This window comes from Chlamydotis macqueenii, chromosome 4 (genome assembly GCF_036417535.1).
Source record: "Chlamydotis macqueenii isolate bChlMac1 chromosome 4, bChlMac1.mat, whole genome shotgun sequence".
NCBI classification, from domain to species: Eukaryota; Metazoa; Chordata; class Aves; order Otidiformes; family Otididae; genus Chlamydotis; species Chlamydotis macqueenii.
Window position 1 is genome coordinate 74,651,782 of NC_141559.1, and position 21,823 is coordinate 74,673,604.

The following is a 21,823-nucleotide window of genomic DNA, read 5'->3' on the forward strand; positions in this document are numbered from 1 at the left end:
ACACTGGCGCTTATTTACACACTGTGCTTCCATGTTAGATCACCTCTGAGAAACTCCTTCAAAACCTGGGAGAGAAAGACAGCTAAGGATAGACTGTTTCCCACGTGCAAACTGTTCCTGTTTACTCAGCCTCAAAGGACTGTGCACCCTCACCATACACATATCTCTTAAATTTATTCTGTATTTAAAGTATATTACACGTAGGGACAAGCATGATTACGTGTTTGAAAGCTAATCCATTTTGGAAGTGTGGAGCACTACTCAGCAACTCTTGTACATAACAGCAGGAAGTTTTAGGGAAACAAGATGTCTAGCAATGTAGGATCAAAAGTTGACAGTGTTTGTCAGCATGACACACTCTGAACATGTGGATATCTTCGGAATTACACTGATGTAATCAGACTGAGACTAAGCTAACTCAAAATGGATCTCTAATTAAAGTAATTCAACACTAATAGCATGCACAAAGAAATCCACTATATGCAGAACCTAATCGACACCTTAACACCAAAATTGCTTCTTTACCAGCTTCTACAGACAAAGAAAAAGATCAAAATCCTTAAAAAATACTTTAACAGGGTAAAGTAACTGCTTACATAGTTGCATAGATATAATCTGGAGATCCATCTTTTTTTTTTTTTTTTTTTTCTTTTCTAGCCGAATCATTAGCTAACAGAGGGAAAAGGTATGGGTAAGGAAGAGGTAAAATGAAGGGTGAACAACAGTATTTAGAGCAGTATGACAGGGCAGTACCTTTCTAACAGACAGAGATTTAGCGGGACTAAAGGCCTGCTCTGTGAGATCGAGCCCTTCAATAGATTCCGTACAGTCTGAGAGGGGAGCATCCTGCAACAGTAAATTCAGTAAACAGAGCAAACCGAGCCTAGGCTTTAAAACATCAACCAAAAGCATTATGATGCTTGCTAAAAACATGCAACGAAACAGTAACTGATAGATGAAACTGCAAATGACAATGAATTGACATGCACGCAATATGGCACCCAACATGAATAATGCTATGGTTATGATAAGACTTGCAAAACTTTTAAAATGTATCAGAAAATACTTATCTGGGGCAGTTAAAGCACTCAGATATATACAGCTTTAAAGTCATTCAACTATACAGTTATACTGTATAGCTCTGATTCTTACTTTACTTTGCGCTATGATTCATAGATAAAAGTCTTTTACATATGCAGACATACTGTTTTTAAGTTTTATTGATGTATAATAGCTTTTTTTTCCAACTGCTGTTCCAGTAAAATATTATGAAGCATGATAAAACATATATAACACACAACACCACTGCCCCATAGTGAGCCTGCTGCGCCCGGTATTAATACTTCCAGACACATAAGCTTGGAAAACAAACAAACAACAAGTTGTCACAAAGCCCAACTAGTTTTGAACAAGAATCTTCTGAATTTCATGCATTACATTCAGCAAAAAAAAAAAAAAAAAAAAAAAGAAGCAACCTCCACAGACATGCTTGGGCTACATGGCTGAAGCCTCTTAAACTTCTGACCCTGAGCACTCTCGCAAAGACAATGGTGTTACCTCTAAGACTTACCTTATACACAGTTACTCTCTGCCAATTAAAGAATAATTTTATAGTGATATATTAGGTGAAAGCAGAGGATATAATAAATTAACTTTAAGCTAACAGTTCTATGTGTTTTATACTCTCACCTGTACAAGACTCCTGTCCACAACTACCCCAGCGAGAACCTGTGACTGAGGGCCCGCAGTTTTAATATCTTGTAAATTTTGCTCTCGAATCTGTAACGAAAAGTGCAGAATACAGTCACATGAACAGAGAAGTTTAACCACGTTTTTGTATTTGAAAAAGAAGGGGGTGAACCTGCCGACAGGCTGCAACTGGTGTTGATTGCTATGGCCCTATCCATCAAATAAAGCTGTGCTTGTAGACACCACTTGAAGACGTGCTCAAGTTCCTAGTTGTTTCCTCACAATTCTCAGAATTTAGTCTTTAAGTACCACAGCATGTACTGTCCTTTACTTTTTAGTACTGGCTCATGGTAAAACTCTATACATCAGGTAACACACAACTCTGCAGTTTGCGAAGATAAGCGAGGAGAGAAGCAAAGCACAGAGGTCATATTTATGTAAGTCTATTGTACCTGACTGGTCATTCACAGGTTTCTGTCACTAGCCTAATATTGCACTACAATATCATCTTCCCACAGAACTTACTGTAAAACCCTGTACAACGTTCAATTTTTGCATCTAGTCAGGACAATATTCTCAAAAGGGCATATAAATATTTTTGTGTGCATAAACTGACACTCCAGAGTACTCAAACACATTTATTTTATTGCATCCTAAATGCCTCCAGTTCTTTGATACAGAAGATGGGAACAGAAACTGGATCTTTAAATCTAGGTATTATCTATTTCAATTAGATATCCTACAGTAAAGAATTCATAATGACTGATTCAAAGTTATTTCTAAAATATTCTGGTTCTTGTTCCAAGATAAAGGAAGAAAAGCATGCATTCAGAAAGATCTCTACTTTACAACTAAAAAGGACATTTGATTTATATAAAAATACATGCATCCAAGTATACAAACACAAGAAATTATTAATACTTGGTATTTCAGAAAGTGCATCATCGGCACTTGTTTCTAGTTTACGACCTGTATGATCATCAGGAAAGTAAAAAGTTCGAAGTTTTACTTCTCTCATCTCAGTCACTTCATTCAAATTTTTAATAAAACAATATTTGTGTTTCAAAAACCAAGAAACTGCTTCACAATTTCACCAGACTTCTCATTTCAAGTGATTATTATCACGGTGCCAAGTCAGGAAAAGCAAAAGCTCTGTCAACCTTACACAAATTATTTTAGAACAAATCAGTATTCCTGGTAGTACCCCTGCACACAGACTTTCCTGTGACATAATGCTAACTCCCATGTTCCATATGGCCATCAGTTAGAAGTAGCAAAACAAGTTAAGTATTAACAAGATACCAGTGCATACTTTATACTTTAGAAAAAAATGCATTCAATGCTTTCCTGTTGGTAGATTGGTGAAAAGAAGATCAGAAATTCAAAGACTGGAAAATTAGGTCATTTCAAAAAGATTAGCATGTAGTTCCAAAGGCCCCAAAAATTTCTGCACCAATCACAGCATATCGTAATATAGTAAAATCTAATATGGAGAGAGATCCATAGTCTTCTCTGTCTAGGCCACAAATTTCAATTGGTGAAACCAAAACAGGAAAATAGGTCACTAATGTAAAAACAATGAGCTCAGGGAACAGAACTACTACCATAAACTCAGTGGTGGCTGTCTCAGAGATACCCAGCAACTGGTGTGACAGTAACAAAGTATAAGACAATAAAAGTCTTCCAATAGTGGACAGTAATATAATCTTTTTCCAAGATAAGTTCAGATCATTTAGGAATTGTTTCAGTATCTAGTTATAAAAGGGCAGGACAATAGCAAAGCTGTGTTACTGAACCCCAAAAATTTCACTATAGCAAAATTAGTTAGTTCATTACAAGAACACAACTTAATTGTAACAATGACCAAAAATAATTATTTTACTGCTATTACAAACCTTGTTCCGCATTTCTTGGACCTCCTTTGGATTGGTGTTCAATGGAACAAACAGGTTAGGGACAGTAGAGGTGGCAGTTCTATGTCCATCCTCTTTAGTCCACTGTAATATCAAGAACAGTTGCATAGTCAGAATTGCTGTCATGGCTATGGACACTCAGAGCAGCAAATTCACATAACAGTTGATCATGCATTATATATACATAGCAGAGAACTGAACCAATGATTGTGGTGTTCTTCTGTTAATTCCCAAGACTATTTAAGTTGCTTCCTTCTTCAGTAATAAAAACTGTACCTTCAGATACCTTTGTAAATATTAGACTCATTCCATTAAGTTAAACTAGTAACAACAACAACAAACAACTAGAGAGCCAGTTAACTTGCAAATGACTTCCAACCCAAAATTATGCAAATACTACAGCTATATGCAATTCAGAGATTATGGAGGCTGAAAGATTAAGATATTTTTCTGTGCACTTGATCAACACTGACAAATGCAGTGTTTCATGTTTCCAAAACCAGTCTGCTTCTCACTTTATGAAGAGACATATTAACACAGGAGTAGGAAAACTCCAATATAAGGACTTATTTTTAAGGACATTTTTATCAGAAATTTCACCATGAGTTCATTTTTGTTTAAAAAGGACACTATCTCTTACCCAAACAGAAGTACAGCAAGATCTAAGACACCAGCTCTAAAACCCTGTTTCTGCCATTTTTATTTTCTGCACTGGGTGTTTTTACAAAACAGTGTGAGAGACAGAGAGATCATTGATTCAATCCTCCGATACTCAACAAACAACAAAGCGAACTTAAAGCATAAGATGACAGAAGTATGAAAAGCAATGTGATGTCACTAACCAGGTTTAGTGAATGATTCTGTACTGTGAAGCAAGAGTGGGCATCACCAAAGTTTTGCATTAAAACAAGCTACTTCAGCAAAATGTTCCATTTCCAGAATTAGTTTCTGCACAAATAAACAGCTGTATCAGCACAGCAACCTAGAGGAACAGTTTGGTGATGTCGAGTATTTTATAACTCATAGCTCAAAAAGTTACAAAAATATCCCAAACACAAACTTTAAGCGCTTCATGGGTTCTTCATAGAAGGTTACTTTATTTGATCAGTGCATTTAGTACGGAGCTCTGTTTAATCTGACACACAATTAACTTTTTATCTTGATGTTTATTACATGTGGTGTCCTAATTTCCAATCATTATTGCATAGAAAATGCACTGAACAGTAAAGCAAACCCATTTATAGAGCAAATGCTATGCGTTTTTTTCCTGGGTAACTTCAAGAAACAATAAGATAGCCAGAAACTGTCAAACTTTAAAAAGCAACAGAATTTTAAAATGTTTTGCAACCGTAAAGTAAAAAATGGAATGAACATGGAGCTGTGAAATACTCACTGATGATTATCTTCTCAGATAAAAACTACTCCAGCTTTTTATTAAAGATAGTTTTTAGTCAAAACATATATAAAAACAACCTCAACATAACAAGCTACTTTTTCTTTAGCTTAGTAACAAGCATTAAAAAAATTAAATACACAAACCTGTTATGAAATTTTCTAGTGCTTCAGCATATCATTAAACAAGACTAGCTTCTGAGCAGGAATTTTGCTTCAATCTTTCCCTGATAATCGCAAACATAAAATACTACCTGCTTTGTGAGCTAGGGTTGAACAGCACAAACTGCTTCAAATATATGCGCATAGGTACAAGCTTTCTTCCAAACTATAGCTGAGTTTAGTAAAAGGTTGATAGTACAAACAACATATGTATACATTAATTTCTTAAATAAAAGAGAACACCACAAAAATACCACAGAGATAGAGATCCTCTGTTTTTTTTCAGGGCTTTCTACACATTAACACTATATATTTTAGTACACACATTGTCTGACTAATTATTCCATAGAAGTATTCAAAATATAGAGAACTCTGAATACATTCAGAGGTGAGGCAGACTATTGTAGGAGTAAATAAGAACAAAGAGGTGTTCTGGAAAAAAGTAGTGTACTTTTTTCTTTTTCAAGGGTACTAGTTTTACTTTTTTAAGACTCACCTGTAACCATATACTGCTATACATAGCACCACTACTGAAGTACTACTGAACTACTATAGTTCAGCTTGAAGTCAACTGTTACAAAGCCTTGTATGCGTGCAAATCCCTGCCTACATTTCAGATGCTCTATATGCCCAAGAAAATATTAAAACCACAGTTACACACCAACAGCTACTGATGCCCATTTGAAAGCACTTGATATTTTTACTTTTCAATTAACATATCTTTCAGTGCAAAATTTAACTGTAAGCAGCATCGATAAACAAAAAAAAAAAAAAAAAAAAAAGCACTGGTTGCAGAATCTATCGATTAGTGCCTGCTGATGGCCTGAGCTGCACTTTAGTCATGCCGCACCCAGCTGATACTTTAGGAAAGACTTTCCATTTATGGCCATCTACTTACATGCAACACTACATGCAGAAGGCAGCTGGTCGTGACCACTCAGAGGCTTTGGGGTAGACAAAAGCATAGTAAACAGGACAGAAAGAGTAGCTGAGAAACTAGACAAGAAAAACTGCTTAAGGGAAAAAACCCAACACTTACATACTTTGAAATCAATTCTTGTACACAGAAAGGGTTGCAAATGGCTTGCAAATTAAGTTGGTATATGTAACAGAGGGTAGATATTTGTTTTGTTTTATATATACTTGTACAAAAGTACATTGAATAGTTAATTTTTGTTTTAACTGAAAAGCTTTCATGCAGATAGAATTAGTATTTCCTAACAGCTGTCCTTAATTAAATCATTTAACTGCAGAATCTACTTAGTAAGAACTATGATTCAATCTGGTCATTAGCTTGAAAAGCCAGAAGAAAATTAGAGGCTCCAAAGTCTTAAGCAGTTTTAAGTGTTAACAAGCGAGATGATTTTTACAGCTCACTTCTAATCAAAGCCAAATTAAGTGGTTAGTAAAACACATTTAGTTTTTTTACATAAGAAAGAAGAAAATAATTAGGAGAGTGATCTTTTTCTTCCCAAAGCCTCTAAGTGTCAGCCACCCCAAGTTGCTCTACATCATCTAACTATGAACAGTAAGGTAGGCACAGACCAAGCAGTTGGTAATACAGCTTGGCACGCAGACACCGGACGAGAGAGACTGCAGCAAGGGTTTCACGTGATCGTGTGTAATGTTCGTCCACACCTTAGTCTTCGACTTGGGACTGCTGCCATTCTGCCCTTCTTCAGAAGCATCATCCCCTCGGCCAGAGTTCAGCCACCTTGTCTTCTCTCGCTGCTGTTTCTGAAAACTGTGTCTGAGGGGGGAGCAAGTGCCTGATTCGCCATCACTAGTAAAGGAGTAACCTGTGACACTAGCTGGAATCTCAACATCGCTGTACTTTTTAGATTTCTCTCTCAGAGCAGGGCATCGATACGGATAGCCGGTTCTGTAACCCTGAAGAAGCAGAGCAGCAGAATTAGTCTTCTACATCTCCAAGTTTTTCAACAGATGACTGAATTTAGGTTTGAACCATACCCTTAACTGCAACAACACAACCTTTTCTTTACCTACTGTTCACCAGTTATGATGGACAAAGCCAAAGGTGGAACACACACAGCAATGAGGCTACATTAGCGTCCTTTCTAAGCTAATAAACTTCTGAACCACTAGTTTAAAGAAGTCCCCATTTTTGGTAGATCAAATTTCAAAAACTTTGTATCAAAGTTCTATGAAGAATTTACATTAGTCCTGCAAAAAGCCATTGAGGTCATTGAGAAGTTCATCAAGAGCAGTGCTGTGAGTCTGCCTCCTGTCACATTCAAGCAAAAAAAATTACCACGTGTTCGACAGATAAAGAAGAAAAAAAAATAATTTTCTTTTCACAGGTTTACTAGCCAAATGTTCCAAGGCCACTTCTAAAAACAACACAGTACCCATAACTGTTCAAACTACTCTCCTCTCAATGTTTGCATTTTAAAATGGGGGACTCCTGCTTGAAAATTTCAGTTCCCTTCAGGATGAACTTATTCAAACAGGTATTATACCATTAATAAGTGGACAGTTACTTGCCAGACTGCTTTTAATCAATTTACTGTGTCATAGCAAGCTACTGGGGAATCTAATTTAGTGCTCTATCACATCAGCACAGAAGGCATAATCATAAATTTATGCACTGTTAAAGTCTTAAGACTGTACTTTTTCCAGGAAATTTCTGAACTAAAGTTTGGTAAATTATACTTCAAGGAAGATTTTGACTCTGACATTCAAAACAACGAACAAGACTGCAACAAGACAAGCCAAGTTTGAATTTGGGGTGCATTTACAAAGTACATGTACGTTGTGATAATTGCTTACTAATGTCCTTTACTGCAACTTTTAAAGTACTATATATATTATCATATGAAACAATTAGACAAAAACGTCTGCCTTACCAGATTATCGAGCATTCGCATAAGAGCTTCAAATTCCTGTTCACCGATCTGCCATTTTGGATGGGATACAGAACCCTCACCTGCTGGAGACTCAGGGGAACGAGACTTGGCTTTATACTTTCCAGGATCTAAAAGCACTAAATTGTCAGGTCCACCTGCACTGGCCAGGGTACGTACCTTAAAAACAGTAAAATAGTCTTTAAGTTTCTTGAGAGGGCAAATATACCAAGCAAAATACCCCAGAAAACTGACATCAGAAAAAACAGAAAAAAATTACTTCATTTTAAAGCTAAGTAAATTAACACACTTGTATAAAAGCTGTTGTTTTAATAGGCAGTATATATCAAATTGATGGTTTCAATACAATATTTAAATATTGCTGGTTAAACCAATATTTTGGACATCTTTGCATAATATAATGATTTTGCATATCACCATGTTAGGTTAGAACAAGAGTTTAGCACAACTATTAATCTGTTTGAAGGTTAATACAGCAGACTGTATTGTTACAAAACATACTAAAATTCTTACTTGAATCTCACAGGCAAGCACTAGATTATGAATATAGTAGAAGGCCTCCTCAACAGTCTCTCCAACTGATACTAAGCCGTGGTTTCTGAGAATGAGGACCTAGACAGACATTGCAAAGAAAGTTAACAGCAGTAATCAAGTATTTTCTTGCTCCTGATTAAAGAAAATACCTCCCCCATCCCATACACGTACTTTTCTTTATTTCTAGATGTAAATACTGACCTTGCTTTTAGGCCCCAAATTCTTCTGAATAACCACCTTTTCTTCATCATCCACTAAAATACCATGGTAGTCATGATAAGCTACTTCCCCTAAAGAAAGTGCTTCAGGTGAAATTGGTAAGAGACCACACTTCATTGCAGAAACCTAAGAAATATTAGAACAATTGACTTAATTTATTGCAACAGAAAAAAAAATGAAGAAAAGTACGAATTATAATAAAAATCTATTTCATATATTATATATATGTGTCTGTACAGGTCATATACTCCATCCCTAAAGCCTCTATTTTTCACAACTTTTGGATTGGATATAAAAGCCAAGTTGATCTCAGGACTGACTCAGTATGGCTGCTTTGTCAACAACAATATGAAAAGACTCGGGGGCGGGGTGGGGTGGGGGGGGGGGGGGGGAACAAAACAAAACAAAAACAAAACAAAAAAAACCCAACCAACCAAATGCATTCCTTTCATTCCACTCAATCATTCAACGACTTCCACCCCTTCCCCCCACCTCCAAAGAAATTTAGTGACAAACTTTGACACAGTACATTCCACAAAACTGCAGGTAAAATTACGGAAATTGTTAAAGGCTACTGTATTATTCACAATTTTAGGAATCTGATCATTTATCCTTAAAATCCTTGTATCACTGCTGTTAATCAGTTTGGAGAAAAAGAAATAAATACATTTCAGAATATGAACTTTGAAACAGTCACAAAGCGATATACTAAAAAAATTCCAAAGAGGTAAAACTGACTTGTAACCAGTTGCTCTAATGAGAGGAAAGGTGATGAACTAAAAAGCGTGCTTACCGCTGCCCCTGCTGGAGTATGAATATGAACAATGCATTTAACATCAGGTCGAGCTGCGTAAATTGCAGAGTGCAAAGTAAAACCAGCTTGGTTTACTCCCAAGTTAGTGCTTCCACGATCAACTACATCTCCTTGAATATTGATTTTAACCTAGGAACGAATATAATTAGTTTCATAAATGAATCAAGACTGCAAAAAATCTGATTTAATTCAGCATCTACCACTGAAGCTCTAAACCATATTTCTTTCAGTATTTTATTATTATAAGTCAAAATGTGCATGATAAGGCTGTAGGTAGGTGACCAGGGCCCCAGCTTGAGACTAAGCTAACTGAAGAGGATATCAGGAACTACTGGATATGATAAAAGAAATGGCTGCATGAAACAGGTAACGGTGCAAAAAGCTGACATAAGTTACAAACAGCACTATGAAAAGTGGCTGCATCTCAGAGTTATGGTGGAGTTACATAAGAAACTTTCAAACTTTTCAGACACCAAGGAGTATTGGGACCTTTTAGGGAGCAGGTTCTTGAAAGGCCAGTACCTAGGTAAACATACCACTGATACCAGGTAAGGCTGAGATTGGCCAGGTAATAATATTATAAATACCCAATTTGAATATGGATGTAGCAAAACTGGAATAAAAAGGAAAAAGTAATTATGCATGGGTTGTTTATTTGGGAGAGAACAAGATCAGAGAAAACAGAGTTTCAAAGTGGAGGAGGGAAGAACAAGCATGGGACAAATGGAGAGAAAGGGTCAAAAAAGGGCCAATCATGTAAGCTGGCTGCTGGTCAGCATGCTCATCTAGCTAAGCTATGTGCCTTATCATTATAGTCTGTCGTCTTAAATCCTACTGCTAGCTGTTTTCTGTGTGAACATGCTCGCTACTCTTTGTGTGTGCGTATGTGCATTTGGCTACCTTCATGCAACCTTCCTTCTCAAGGTACTCACATTCCTGATACAGAGGTTAAAGTGGAACACCTTAAAAAACCCCAAAACACACAGAATACTCCTACAGCGTGGCCCTTACCCTGTTCTAAAAATCTTGTAGGAACAAGAAAGGGCAGGTCTCAGTTTTCTCCATTCCTTCTCCTATAACTTTTTCAATTAAAATGGTTAAGGTGGAGTTATGTATGAAAAAGGCAACTTTACAGATAGCCTAAGGGAAGTACTGGGACCTTAAGGTGCCAGGAGTATCACAAGTCTGAAATGTTACTACTCTGCACATACTTATCTCACCTCTCTGCTAGATGTTACTTCCTTACAGTAGCCAGATGGAAAGAATAGAGAGTCAACCACATTAACTCAAGTTGCCTTCAGCAGTAGTGTAGACTAGACTGAAGATAAACGCTCACAAAACGCTTCTCACTAGCTAACAGTTAAGGGAGTTGTGTCTTCAACTGCAACCACCGGACTTTGAAAACATAATTTATCTACACCCTCAGCTAGTTACATCATTAAACGATGGAAACCTAAATCAGGCATCTGACACAATGCCTCGAAATTGTAATTGATTTGCATCATTTACATCTGAAACACAAACTGCTGCCCTCGACAAGCTTGACTCAACAGCCAGAAGCCTTCAAGGGCGTGATGTGACTAGCTATCCAAGCGACCCAGCTCCTCCTTAAGGCCTACATCAACTCGAGGACACCTGGTGGTGAACATGTGCAAAGAAATTTCTCTCAGAGATAACCTCAGCTGTACCATACCAAAACCAGAAATGTTCAGTAAAACATGTAACACGGGTAAAATATTGTCTAGGAAAGAATTCAAACAGTGACAGATATACAGACAGAGCAGTTTCACCTATTCACATTTTACAGCTGTGAAAAACAGTAACTGCTTACCAGACTAGATGCAGTAACTTCACTATAGAGGAGTCCAAAAGGTACAATGAGGAAGTGTTCCTGCTCAGAATTTACTCTGGCCTAAAACAAAACAAGAGTAAAAGTTGTTAAGAATATTTTATTAAAGCACACAAGAAGGCTCCAAAATATGAAAGTTACTTTCACTTCCTAAGTATAGAATGAGCAAGTATGCCTGTAACATGCGATATGACTGTCATGTATGCTACAACATATAATCAACATACAGCACAGTTAATTAACTCATGTTGAACAAAACCAGATGGTAGATACATGCCAGAGTCCTTCAGATTGGTGGAAGCTAGTAAATCCCTAGATCCTGTAGTAATAACAACTAGACTACTGTAGATAAAAGGACTGATACTGAGAGAAGCAGAGAAAAAAAAAGTTACTTTTTTTTTAGGAGGAGTTTATATTTGAACTGTATTTCTACCCTAGTCAAACAGAAGGTATGAAATAGAAGCGTGTGAGAAAATGCAAGAAGTTGGCCCACAGATCTAAAACATCTTGATGCTCAGAAGGGTTTCATCACTCATGCTGGTGTCATGCGAGACAACTGTGAGCAGTGCAGCACACTTGTAGGTTTTCTACCAAGTACCCTGACCCCCATTTATGTTTTTGTTCTTTTGTCTAATTCACAGAATGAGGAGTTTGTAACACAAAAATTATTCTGACTTCAAACCATTCATATCTTGGAATGCATCTCTTTAAAGTCTGTACAATGAAAACTACAGGACAGCTAGGTCCTTTAGGTGGCTCTCAATGGATAATTAGGACAGACAACTCCCTGTTTTGCTACCAGTTTTTGTGGGTTTTTAAAAAGTGTTTTAAAATTTTTATTTATTTATTTATAAGGTTTCAATTTCCCCAAGATTCAGCTACTTTATGCTCCCTCATGTCTTCTACTACTCGCAGCTTGCAACATTAAATACATGCATCCTTTCATATAGTTCTACTGCAGGGAAAAAAGTTTCAAAAATAAGTAGTTAATTACTCATACAAAAGATATAAATCTAGATTTCTTTACAACCGGCTGGTAACATGCTATAGCACAAGAGCCTTACATTGCATCAGTTAGTTCAAGTTAACCTGTACTTATGAATTACCGAAACAGTTCTCTGTTAAAGTAGTGTACATGACCTAGAATATCTTTATTTGTGCAAGACAAAGAACAGATATTACTCAAAATGCCCCAAAAGCTAATAAAAAAGCTCAAACATAATATAAACAAGCAGCAAGATTCACAAACCACCTCGTGCCCTCAAAGTAAACCAAGACTTGGTGAATGATGTGTACCTTCTGTAAACCTGTAATCTCAAATTCTGCCTAACCCTGGAGGCACCCAAGTTTACTCTACATTATTGTACTCGACATGAAAGCTCTTGATGCTCTGTAACTCTGCTTCTGAATCAGGACTACATCAGTCTGAACAATTCCACACAGAGCAGCTGTTAGTGATTTATAAGGATCCAGAAAAGGAAAGATACTCCACCCAACTCCCCGATATGCCCAGATTCACACACACTCTCATACCCCTCACAATTCCTTTCTCCTCTAACACGCAGCCTTATGCCCCTCATAGAAGGCTGTTGTATTTTTTCTCTTACTTAAAAAGTGCATTGGCAGCTTTTAACTTGGATGCAATCATACAGTAATTACAGTATGATCCACTCACAAAAAACTGAAAACCTGGAGTCAAACTCCAGCTCTGCATGAAGTGGTAGGCATTCGAGTTCCTTACAACTACACTACTACTTAATGTATGCATATACGGAACAAAGACAAGACTACCTTGTAAATATAACAACCTGGTTCTGTATCAGCTTCTGAAGATAAATTATATCTATTCATCTCCTTTTCGAATGCTAGTCACTGGAGGAGTTTGTACGAGTTAACTACAACTTGTGATTGCCAGTGACAAACCATTAACCAAGAACTTTCCAGAACCACTTCACCCTTCAAAACTGTCTAAAGTACTTTCAGAATCTCATACTCCCAGTGCTTTGTCTGTCTTCCACCTCATCTGGTATCACCATTATCTAATCTTCCTGTGCTTCCCCCCACCGCTCTTCGTTCCGTTTACCTTTTTATCTAAATGTGTAAACATTCCCAGGGCTGAACTTCACACTAACTAGAAAGGCATCTTCAAACCCGCTTGCCTAGTACCACATTAATACCACATTCATTACAAAATCAATTCTCCTGTCACGTATGAAAAATCAGGGGGTAACACAAAGTTGTTCACAAGAATCATGAGGTTGGATATGTTCCCTTACTAAAGGAATCAAACGATCCCACCAACATTGTCTTGATCCTATGCCTACCCATGTAATTTATTATCTTAATCGGTTCCCAAATAATATACCTTGAAATCTCAAAAAGCAGTAATAATAAAATTACCATATCTCATTCAGATCGCAACTAGAAGAACTGAAAATACATAAAGGACAACCCCTGCTATGTGTAATAAGAACAATTCAGCTCTGTTAGGAAAACAATTGACTGGGTTGCACACCACAGCTGTGACTTTACTCATGAGACTCATGTTGATCATTCTTCTGGCATATAAAACCTCCTTAACTGGACCTCCTTGTCATTATTTTTATTGATGTCAGCAATTACTCAGTCACAAGGAAAATCGTTGGCACACTGCATTAAGCGAAGTAATTTGCCCATGTTCAGAAATACTATGGCTTCTTTTTCAAAAAGGTTGATATCCTGAATTATAAAATTCAGCTGAACAACTAAGAAGATATTTGAGTACTTAGCAAGAAAACTAAGACAGGACCTTGTAGAAATATACATACAATTATTCAAAGCATTTAGGATACTAAAAGACTGAATCTTTCAGGAATCTTAATTTCATCATAAGAACCTTCAAGTGCACTCTCTTAAGACTCTATTCAGGCCATGGTAGCTGACATACAAGCTGTTCCAGTTCTTATTCTTGAGATGGAACAACAAATCTCTTCACTATTATAATGCTTTCAATACCACTTTGCTCCTCTCCACACAAAGAGAAAATGACAGATGGGGGAGGGAAGCAACTCTTGTATGTTAAAACAATTGGTTCAGTTATGTGTTGATTCAATACTCACTGTTATATGATTGTAAATAAGCTGAGACCAGCCAAAGAGATCTGCTAATCTGTAGAAAGCTGCCAATTTACAGCGTAACAACTTCTCCCCTTTTTCATAAGCAATGGAATCTGATCCTCTCAGATCATTCACTGGTGTCACCATACCAAGACCTGAAAACGAGAAGGGGTAAAAAAAAACACAAGGAGGGTTGCATTAAAACATAAAGAGGGGTTGTGTTAAAACTATCAGTTAAAAGCTAACAACAGGTATTGCTATTACAGTGGCTGTTCTTACTAGTTTACATCAAGATATTAACCTAAGAAATGGATAGCAAACTTTAATTACTATAATGTCATAGTTTATATTACACAAATACAATCATAGTCTCAGACAAGGTAGTTTATCTCCAGTAGACTCAGTATTTGTTTCCTTCCTTAATACTCATTACTGCTAAGCTGACAGTGGATTCCTTAGCAAAATATTTTTTTTCTGTCTCAAACTAATGATTGTATGTAAAATACAACTTAATTGTCAACAGAAAAATGTAACTTGAACTATTCCATTTTTCAAGATATATGATTTGGTATTCCTGAGAAGGAGAATTATACATCTAAAAAGATGCACACAAGTTCATTTAATTAGGAAACATTAAGTACAACCTAGAGAGAGGAGGGTTATGGTAAATAATTACAAATACTGTAGTTTTAATTACAGTCCAGTTAGAAATGCAGAGCACTGGCAAGGATTTGCATTATACAAAACCTGTGTGTACATGCATTTGCACATTTTGGTTTTTGTTTTCCTTCTTTGTTTTGCCTGCTGATGTTTCTTATCTACAGCTTCACTTCACAGAAGAAAGCTGCACACAGTACTTCAACGGCAAAAATAATTAGTTTCTAAAGACCTTCTTGGCAGACAAGCTATGTGGTAAACGTTAGCAATATTTAAATCTTTAAATTTTTTTACTCATGCTGACTTATCAGGCTTACTTCTCAATCAAGACACCATACTTTAAATAGCTTTTGATATACATCATCTATATGAATCACATTGTATATCATTGTGGCATTAGAAACTAATAAATTCATGTTATGTTTTCAATGTTCCTGTGAGCAAAACAGGATAGCATTTGAACTTCACAGCACTTTTCATTTCATTCACACCGTTTTCATTTTAAGCCTTTGAAATAAAAAAAAAAAAAAACCAACAAAAAAAAAAACCCCACAAAACCCAAGAATTTAACTATTAGAAATTAAGATGCACTCACTCATATTCAATGCAGCCATTCCGCCTTGTGGTGCGGCAGGGTAGACATTTGGTACATTTGTTGTCATGAAATCTGCAATCTGCTGTAAAGCCAATAAACCTGTTGGGTTCTTCCCCTTCTTAAATTGTTCCTGAATCATAGATTCCAGTTCTTCACAAAAAGCCTAGCAACAGGACATTGCATATTGTAAAGCATGTTCAAACAAACTTCAACCTTTCATATATAGCTTCTTTTTAGCACTCAGATAGAAACATCCTATGCCTCTTCTGAAAAACAGCTCAGGGCAGAACTAATGGGTGCATAATGTTACTTAAAAATGTTGCTCTCTGGAACTCCAATGATACAAGTAACTTTTTTTTTTTTGTGACTGGAAACTCCACCATTCTCTCTCCAAGTAACACCAAAACTCACTGAACCTACTAACACAGATTTCTGGAAGAAGGAGCAGGATATACAATCAACTTGAATACAAAACCTGAAAGGAAAAGTAGTAGAACCAGAAAAAAAAAAAGAAGGAAAATTATCAGTGAAGTTCACAGGGAACTAAGAGCCGCATCCAGGAACACAGGAAGGAATAGCCATTTGATTTTAAAAATATGCTTAAACACAGGGTTGTTTTCTTTTTTCCTGGTTGGTTGGGTTTTTTTTTTTTTTGCTTTTGTTTTGTGACTTTTTTTTTTTGTTTTAACTTTGAAAGGAAGAAAACGAGATTTTTCACTACTGCTGGTGGCTGTTGCTTTTGACAAGAACACTGGAATTTGTCCTGAAAGAGAAGTATTCTAGTCATTAATCGAATCTAAATAAAAGCTTCATTTCACATGGAAAACCTGTAAATATATCACAATATCTCTATTCTTAATGAAGTTGTGTGATAAAATATTTTGTATCTGAAGTCACTCATCAGTTATTACAAAAGGAACATATGTCATGTGAGAAATCTTGTTTTGTGTATGTTTTCCCTGAGGGAAACATCTTTAATATTACATTTCAATCATTCATAGTTGACTATTGTGCACCCTTTCAGGAAGAGCTACAGAAAAATATTTAATGTATCAGAATAACGTGCTAAAAACTGAGCACGGAACAGACCTGCCTTATATAAGCTACTCTTTAGATTCATTACTCAAATTAAGTAACTCATGGATAATAAATATATGAAACAAGTAGAAAAATGTCTGACTGGGACAAGATAGACAATATGAAAAAAATGCTTACAATTAAACAGAGAATTCTGAAACCAAGACTGAGGAGCTGGTTCATGAGTAGACAATAAAAACGCAACCAGATAACGTGAGGAAAAATTAGGCTACAACTTGGATACTTTAGAAGAAAGATCAACCAGAAAAAAAACATCAAATAGAACCAAAATACCAGAAATTTCTCAAATTCCAAAGGGATATTAAAAATAAACATATTAAATTTATCACTTTAAAGTTGGAGTATTTTCTTTTCTTACTGGGCTTTGAAGTATCATGGAGACTCTCTTCTTCTGTTCCATCATGTTAAAATCCTGGCGAAGATCAGGCGCCATATTCCTCTCTCTCAAATAATCTGGATTATTTTCATCAACTCGATCAAAATATCTCTCTTTATGAGGGGCTGTTGTTGGAGGTGGTGAAGTCACCACCCCCACGCTAGAATCACCATTCATAGCACAGATTTACAGAACCTGTTAGGAAGGGGTAGAGAAAAGAAATAAATAAATCAAGCAAGGAAATAATTAAGAACTTCATACGTGGTTCTTGTTTCAGAGTAACAGTTCAAATCCATAAAGAATTAGCACGGACTCCCAAACACAGAAACCACACTTATGCAACTGCATAGCAATATTTTAGAGGAGAAAAAAATATTTTAAAATACAAGACTAGAAAAGCAAGCTAACATACACATTAAGTCTATTATGCTACATATGTACATGCTACACTAAAAGGGAACTCTTGTATTAGTTTTAACTACCTCCAGTTCTTTAAGCTGTCTACACTGCTTGGTTTTCAGAAGTACAGAAGTCCTTCAAACCTTCTCACAGACAAAGAGAAGTTCAAGACATATGAAGTCTAAACTAAATCAGTTAGGGGTTTTTGTTTGGTTTTTTTAACCTAAAAAGTTAAAGTAGGCATAATGAAAAGAAGAGTGTGCAAATCAGAACTTAAATCATTAGGTAAAATAGGATATCACACATGTTCACTAATATGAAGAATCAACCCCACCAAAACACGCTCAGATTGTCAACACATTTCTGGAGACAAACTCAGAAATACTGACTCTACAACCCAAGGCGTGCTTTTCACAAACATATTTATTTTAGGTTCACTCAACAACACGCACATCACTACACTAGCATGTGATTTCTGGAATCTGGAAAGCACACACACAAACACAACCCCCACCCACTGGCCAGGGTTCATTTCAGTTGTAATCAGCAACTGCACTTTCTACTAGAGAGGCTGGAAACCCAGCTGGTATTGCTCATACACACATCCTTCTCTCACTCACAAGAATCCCTCTGAGTAAAATTATCCCAGTTTCCTGGGCACAATGCTGTAACCTTCATTCCAAAATCCTTTTTTAGAAGATTTTTTGAAGCCTTCCACTGACAAGCAACCACCTCAATAAAGCCATCCTCGCAACACCTTGAGACCCAAACCTCCGATTCCTGATCATCTGACATATCAAATTAAAAGCAAGCTCTTTCAGAAGAGATTTATTTTCTTTGCATATCATACATGATTAAACAACACAAACTGTACTTCACTAAACTGTAACAAGAATATTTAACTTCTAATGGCTTGATAGTTCAGCAAACTGCACATATTTACATTATACACAAGGTTGAAATCCCTTGCCGTTGTGACATTTAGCAACTTTACTAAGAAGATGTGCTGAGAAAAGCTAGTAGGTATTTTCCTGGAGGCGGAGGAATAGATAAAGAGAATGAAGTAGCAAAATCTAGCTCCCTGTCCCAGTAAGGAGAAACAGACTAATTTCAATAATACTGATTTAGATTTAGAGTTCACACAGTAAGGAGAATACTAATTTAAATAGTCAATTTAATTAGGCATCTTCAGTTTCGCAAGGATTAATACCGTTAAAATCTGCTGATGTTATCAAGTGATCTCAATTTTTATTGCTATGTAGTAGGAAACATTGTAGGTATCTTCATTTAAGTAGTGATTAATCTTCTACATGTTATAACCAGTAAATTTTTATATAAGTCTATTCTTTTTCTACTTTTAGATTTTTCTTAGTGACTGGTCTTAAACTGCACTTGCTTGTGGATTTTGATTTTATTTAGTATTTACATGCATATTTATTAGCTAAAATCACCTCAGATGTGGAACTACACAGAAAAGGTAAGTTTAATGGAATTATTTTGAAATGCAAATGATGTTAAAATCATTGCAGTGAAGAAAATTATCTACTTCATTACTTCAGAATTAGCAGATTTCATCTTCTTTCATTCTTACATTCGAAAATAAGTTCAAAACTCAACTGGTTTCTTATTTCAGAATGAACAAATTGCTGAACTGAGACAGTTGAACAAAACAAGCAAATGAAAAGTATCTTCCTTGACTGCGCAGAAGAGGATACTACTACGAAAATCTACGTTAGCACTTAAGACGCTCAAGTTTTAGATGCTCAGTGATTTCCACCCACTAAGTTGCTAAATAAACACACACAGACACCTCTGCACTGTTCAAAATACTTCATTTTAAACCAATCAGTTTAGGCTTTAAAAGTCATGGTCTGATTTTTTTTCTTCTTCTTTAAAGTAAGCACATACATACATCTACTTTTTTAATTACTAGCTTTCCTCCACCCAGGAAGAAATATAGGGTATAGTGAGAATAAATAATGCTTTTATTTAAAAAGGAAAAACATTTTAAGCCCATAAATAAAGACAGACTCAAGTAGCTCACAATTTGTATTGCATTCTATTGAATACAGACCCAAATGTGTATTTACTTCAAAGCAAAGCATGGGAGATATATCAAGTTCACGCTTACCACCACCACCAGCAGAGAACAACGGCCAGCTCCTGCCTGCTGAAGCACTCAGCTTCCAGAATATATTTAAGTATAATGCATCTTGTGTATATATGTATGTGCAGTCTTATTTAAAGAAGGAAGTATACATATCTGCAAACATAATTTTGCATTTAATTATGTACAGTAATTCCACTGCACTTTCAGAGTACCAGAAGCCATTTTCAAATGAATTCCATTCCAAATAATTACTTCTCTTAACTGTTTCTTACTCACACTGGAAAGAAGTTGGTCCCTAAGAGCCTGCACAGGCAATGTTACAATGGGATCACAGTGTCTTGCCTAAGTTGTATTACTCCTTCACCCACGTATAAGACGGCATTGAAGAAGGTCCTGGGAAGCTATTACTGCTTCACCACCACGTAGTGGCAACAACTGAACAGGAAATTCATCATTTAACACTAAGCGATCATTTTATATCTAAGCTTAAAGCAGTTTCATAGCTCAGTTTTGTAGATGCCCAAAATTCACGGCATATCCTCCCCGCCGAGGTCTAGTAATTAACTGTTTCATTTAGCCATAACAGTAATAGGGCTTTTTGAAATGGGTGTCAGCTACTGATGACAAGAGTATTTATTTTTGAATTAGAAACAGATGTGTTTGACAACATTTTGCACAAGCCATTAAAATTTATGAGTTTCCTCAGAAGACCCTTTGGGAGCAAGGCATGATGAACTCTCCAGTAAGAGCTTCAGTAATAGGGATACTAACAAATAAATAAAAGGAATTCCAATAGTTAAGCTGACTATGCACTGGGGAATGGCCAATGGTTCCATGAACTGGGAAGTCACACCAAGACCATGACAGGCTGTTCAGACAGTAAAAAAAAAAAAAAAAAAAAAAAAAAAAAAGTTAAGATCATCTTCACATCCACAGCTCTTCAGTAGAGACAGTTCTTTTCTGATGTAGTGTACTACAGCCCCCAAGATAAGCTGTAATGCCAAAGGACTTTTTGCCATGATAAGTGCTTTTATGTGAGAGTCTGTTCTAACACAACTGTGTCAGAAAAAGCCACACCCTTAACTGAAAAAGCCACGGCGGGAAAACATAAGCACATAAGAAGCACTTCTCTCTGAAGCAGCTATTTTCAAATACAGAGCCAGTTAGACGCAACAGCATATATTACTAGGGGAAAAACAAAATCATAAAGTCCAAATCACTCCTTATAGTAACTGAAGCAGTTAGATCCATTCTTCTAATATGTATGTACATATAAACATTAGAAATTTCAATAAACCATCACATCAAATGACAGCCACCGAATTGATAGCATATTCTATTTATTACAGGGCACAGGTATGCAAGTATTTAATGAGGTTTTTTCCGGTCAGGAAAACAGCTTTATAAAATTTACAGCACATTCACGGATACTGAGCATTGCTTACAAAAACATTTGAAATTAGTATTAATATTTTGGGTTACTTTTATTTTTCAAAATCCCCTTCTTCCCTTATCCTCTAACCCAAGAGAGTTTTGTCACAGGATTCACCTAAGAAGTGTTACTGAGTTTATCTTTAACAAAAGAACAAAGTTTTAGAACAGGTATGCTATAAAATTGTTCATATTAACACTCAAAAAGAAGAAAAAAAAATCTCAATTTTTAAACATTTTGCATTCCTCAGTATTCAATCTGGAGAGTTACATGATGCATATATCATCAAATAAATTTAAACATGTAAGTGAATAATACCAAATAAGAATCTACAATAACTTAAGGGCACATTAAAAAATAAAAAAAACCCCTTAAACCTAAAAAAAAATTATATAAAATAATTTAAAAACACCAACATTGTATTTCGGCTGAGATCTCATTGCAGTTAAACACATTCAATATTTGTGGGAACCTTGAAAAAATTTAAAGTGTCTCACATGTATATTAGCAGGGACTAACTAACTACATTTCTTTAGAGAAAATGAATTTTTGTAACCACTTAAAGGTTGGTTTCATTTTGTTTTGTAATACCTTGTAATGGGTT

The 21,823-nt window shown here is 36.0% G+C and overlaps 1 protein-coding gene across 12 annotated transcripts in view; it reads right to left on the minus strand.

Annotated features, from left to right (window-relative positions):
* The window catches only part of ADD1 (adducin 1), a 66,960-nt gene that overhangs the window by 14,206 nt on the left and 30,931 nt on the right, over positions 1-21,823 (minus strand). For 8 of the 12 annotated variants that reach the window (XM_086747807.1, XM_086747809.1, XM_086747812.1 and 5 more), the window contains 11 exons: positions 17,261-17,473; positions 15,805-15,967; positions 14,556-14,707; positions 11,440-11,520; positions 9,588-9,737; positions 8,777-8,920; positions 8,555-8,653; positions 8,024-8,200; positions 6,702-7,046; positions 3,585-3,686; positions 1,690-1,779 (listed from right to left, as the gene is read on the minus strand). In XM_086747807.1, the coding sequence (XP_086603933.1) occupies positions 1,690-1,779; positions 3,585-3,686; positions 6,702-7,046; positions 8,024-8,200; positions 8,555-8,653; positions 8,777-8,920; positions 9,588-9,737; positions 11,440-11,520; positions 14,556-14,707; positions 15,805-15,967; positions 17,261-17,455 (1,698 nt within the window). In that variant the 5' untranslated portion in view covers positions 17,456-17,473. Of the gene's footprint in view, positions 1-753; positions 847-1,570; positions 1,589-1,689; positions 1,780-3,584; positions 3,687-6,701; positions 7,047-8,023; positions 8,201-8,554; positions 8,654-8,776; positions 8,921-9,587; positions 9,738-11,439; positions 11,521-14,555; positions 14,708-15,804; positions 15,968-17,260; positions 17,474-21,823 lie in introns of all 12 variants that reach the window. The other 4 variants (XM_086747813.1, XM_086747810.1, XM_086747816.1 and 1 more) reach the window with 2 other exon arrangements.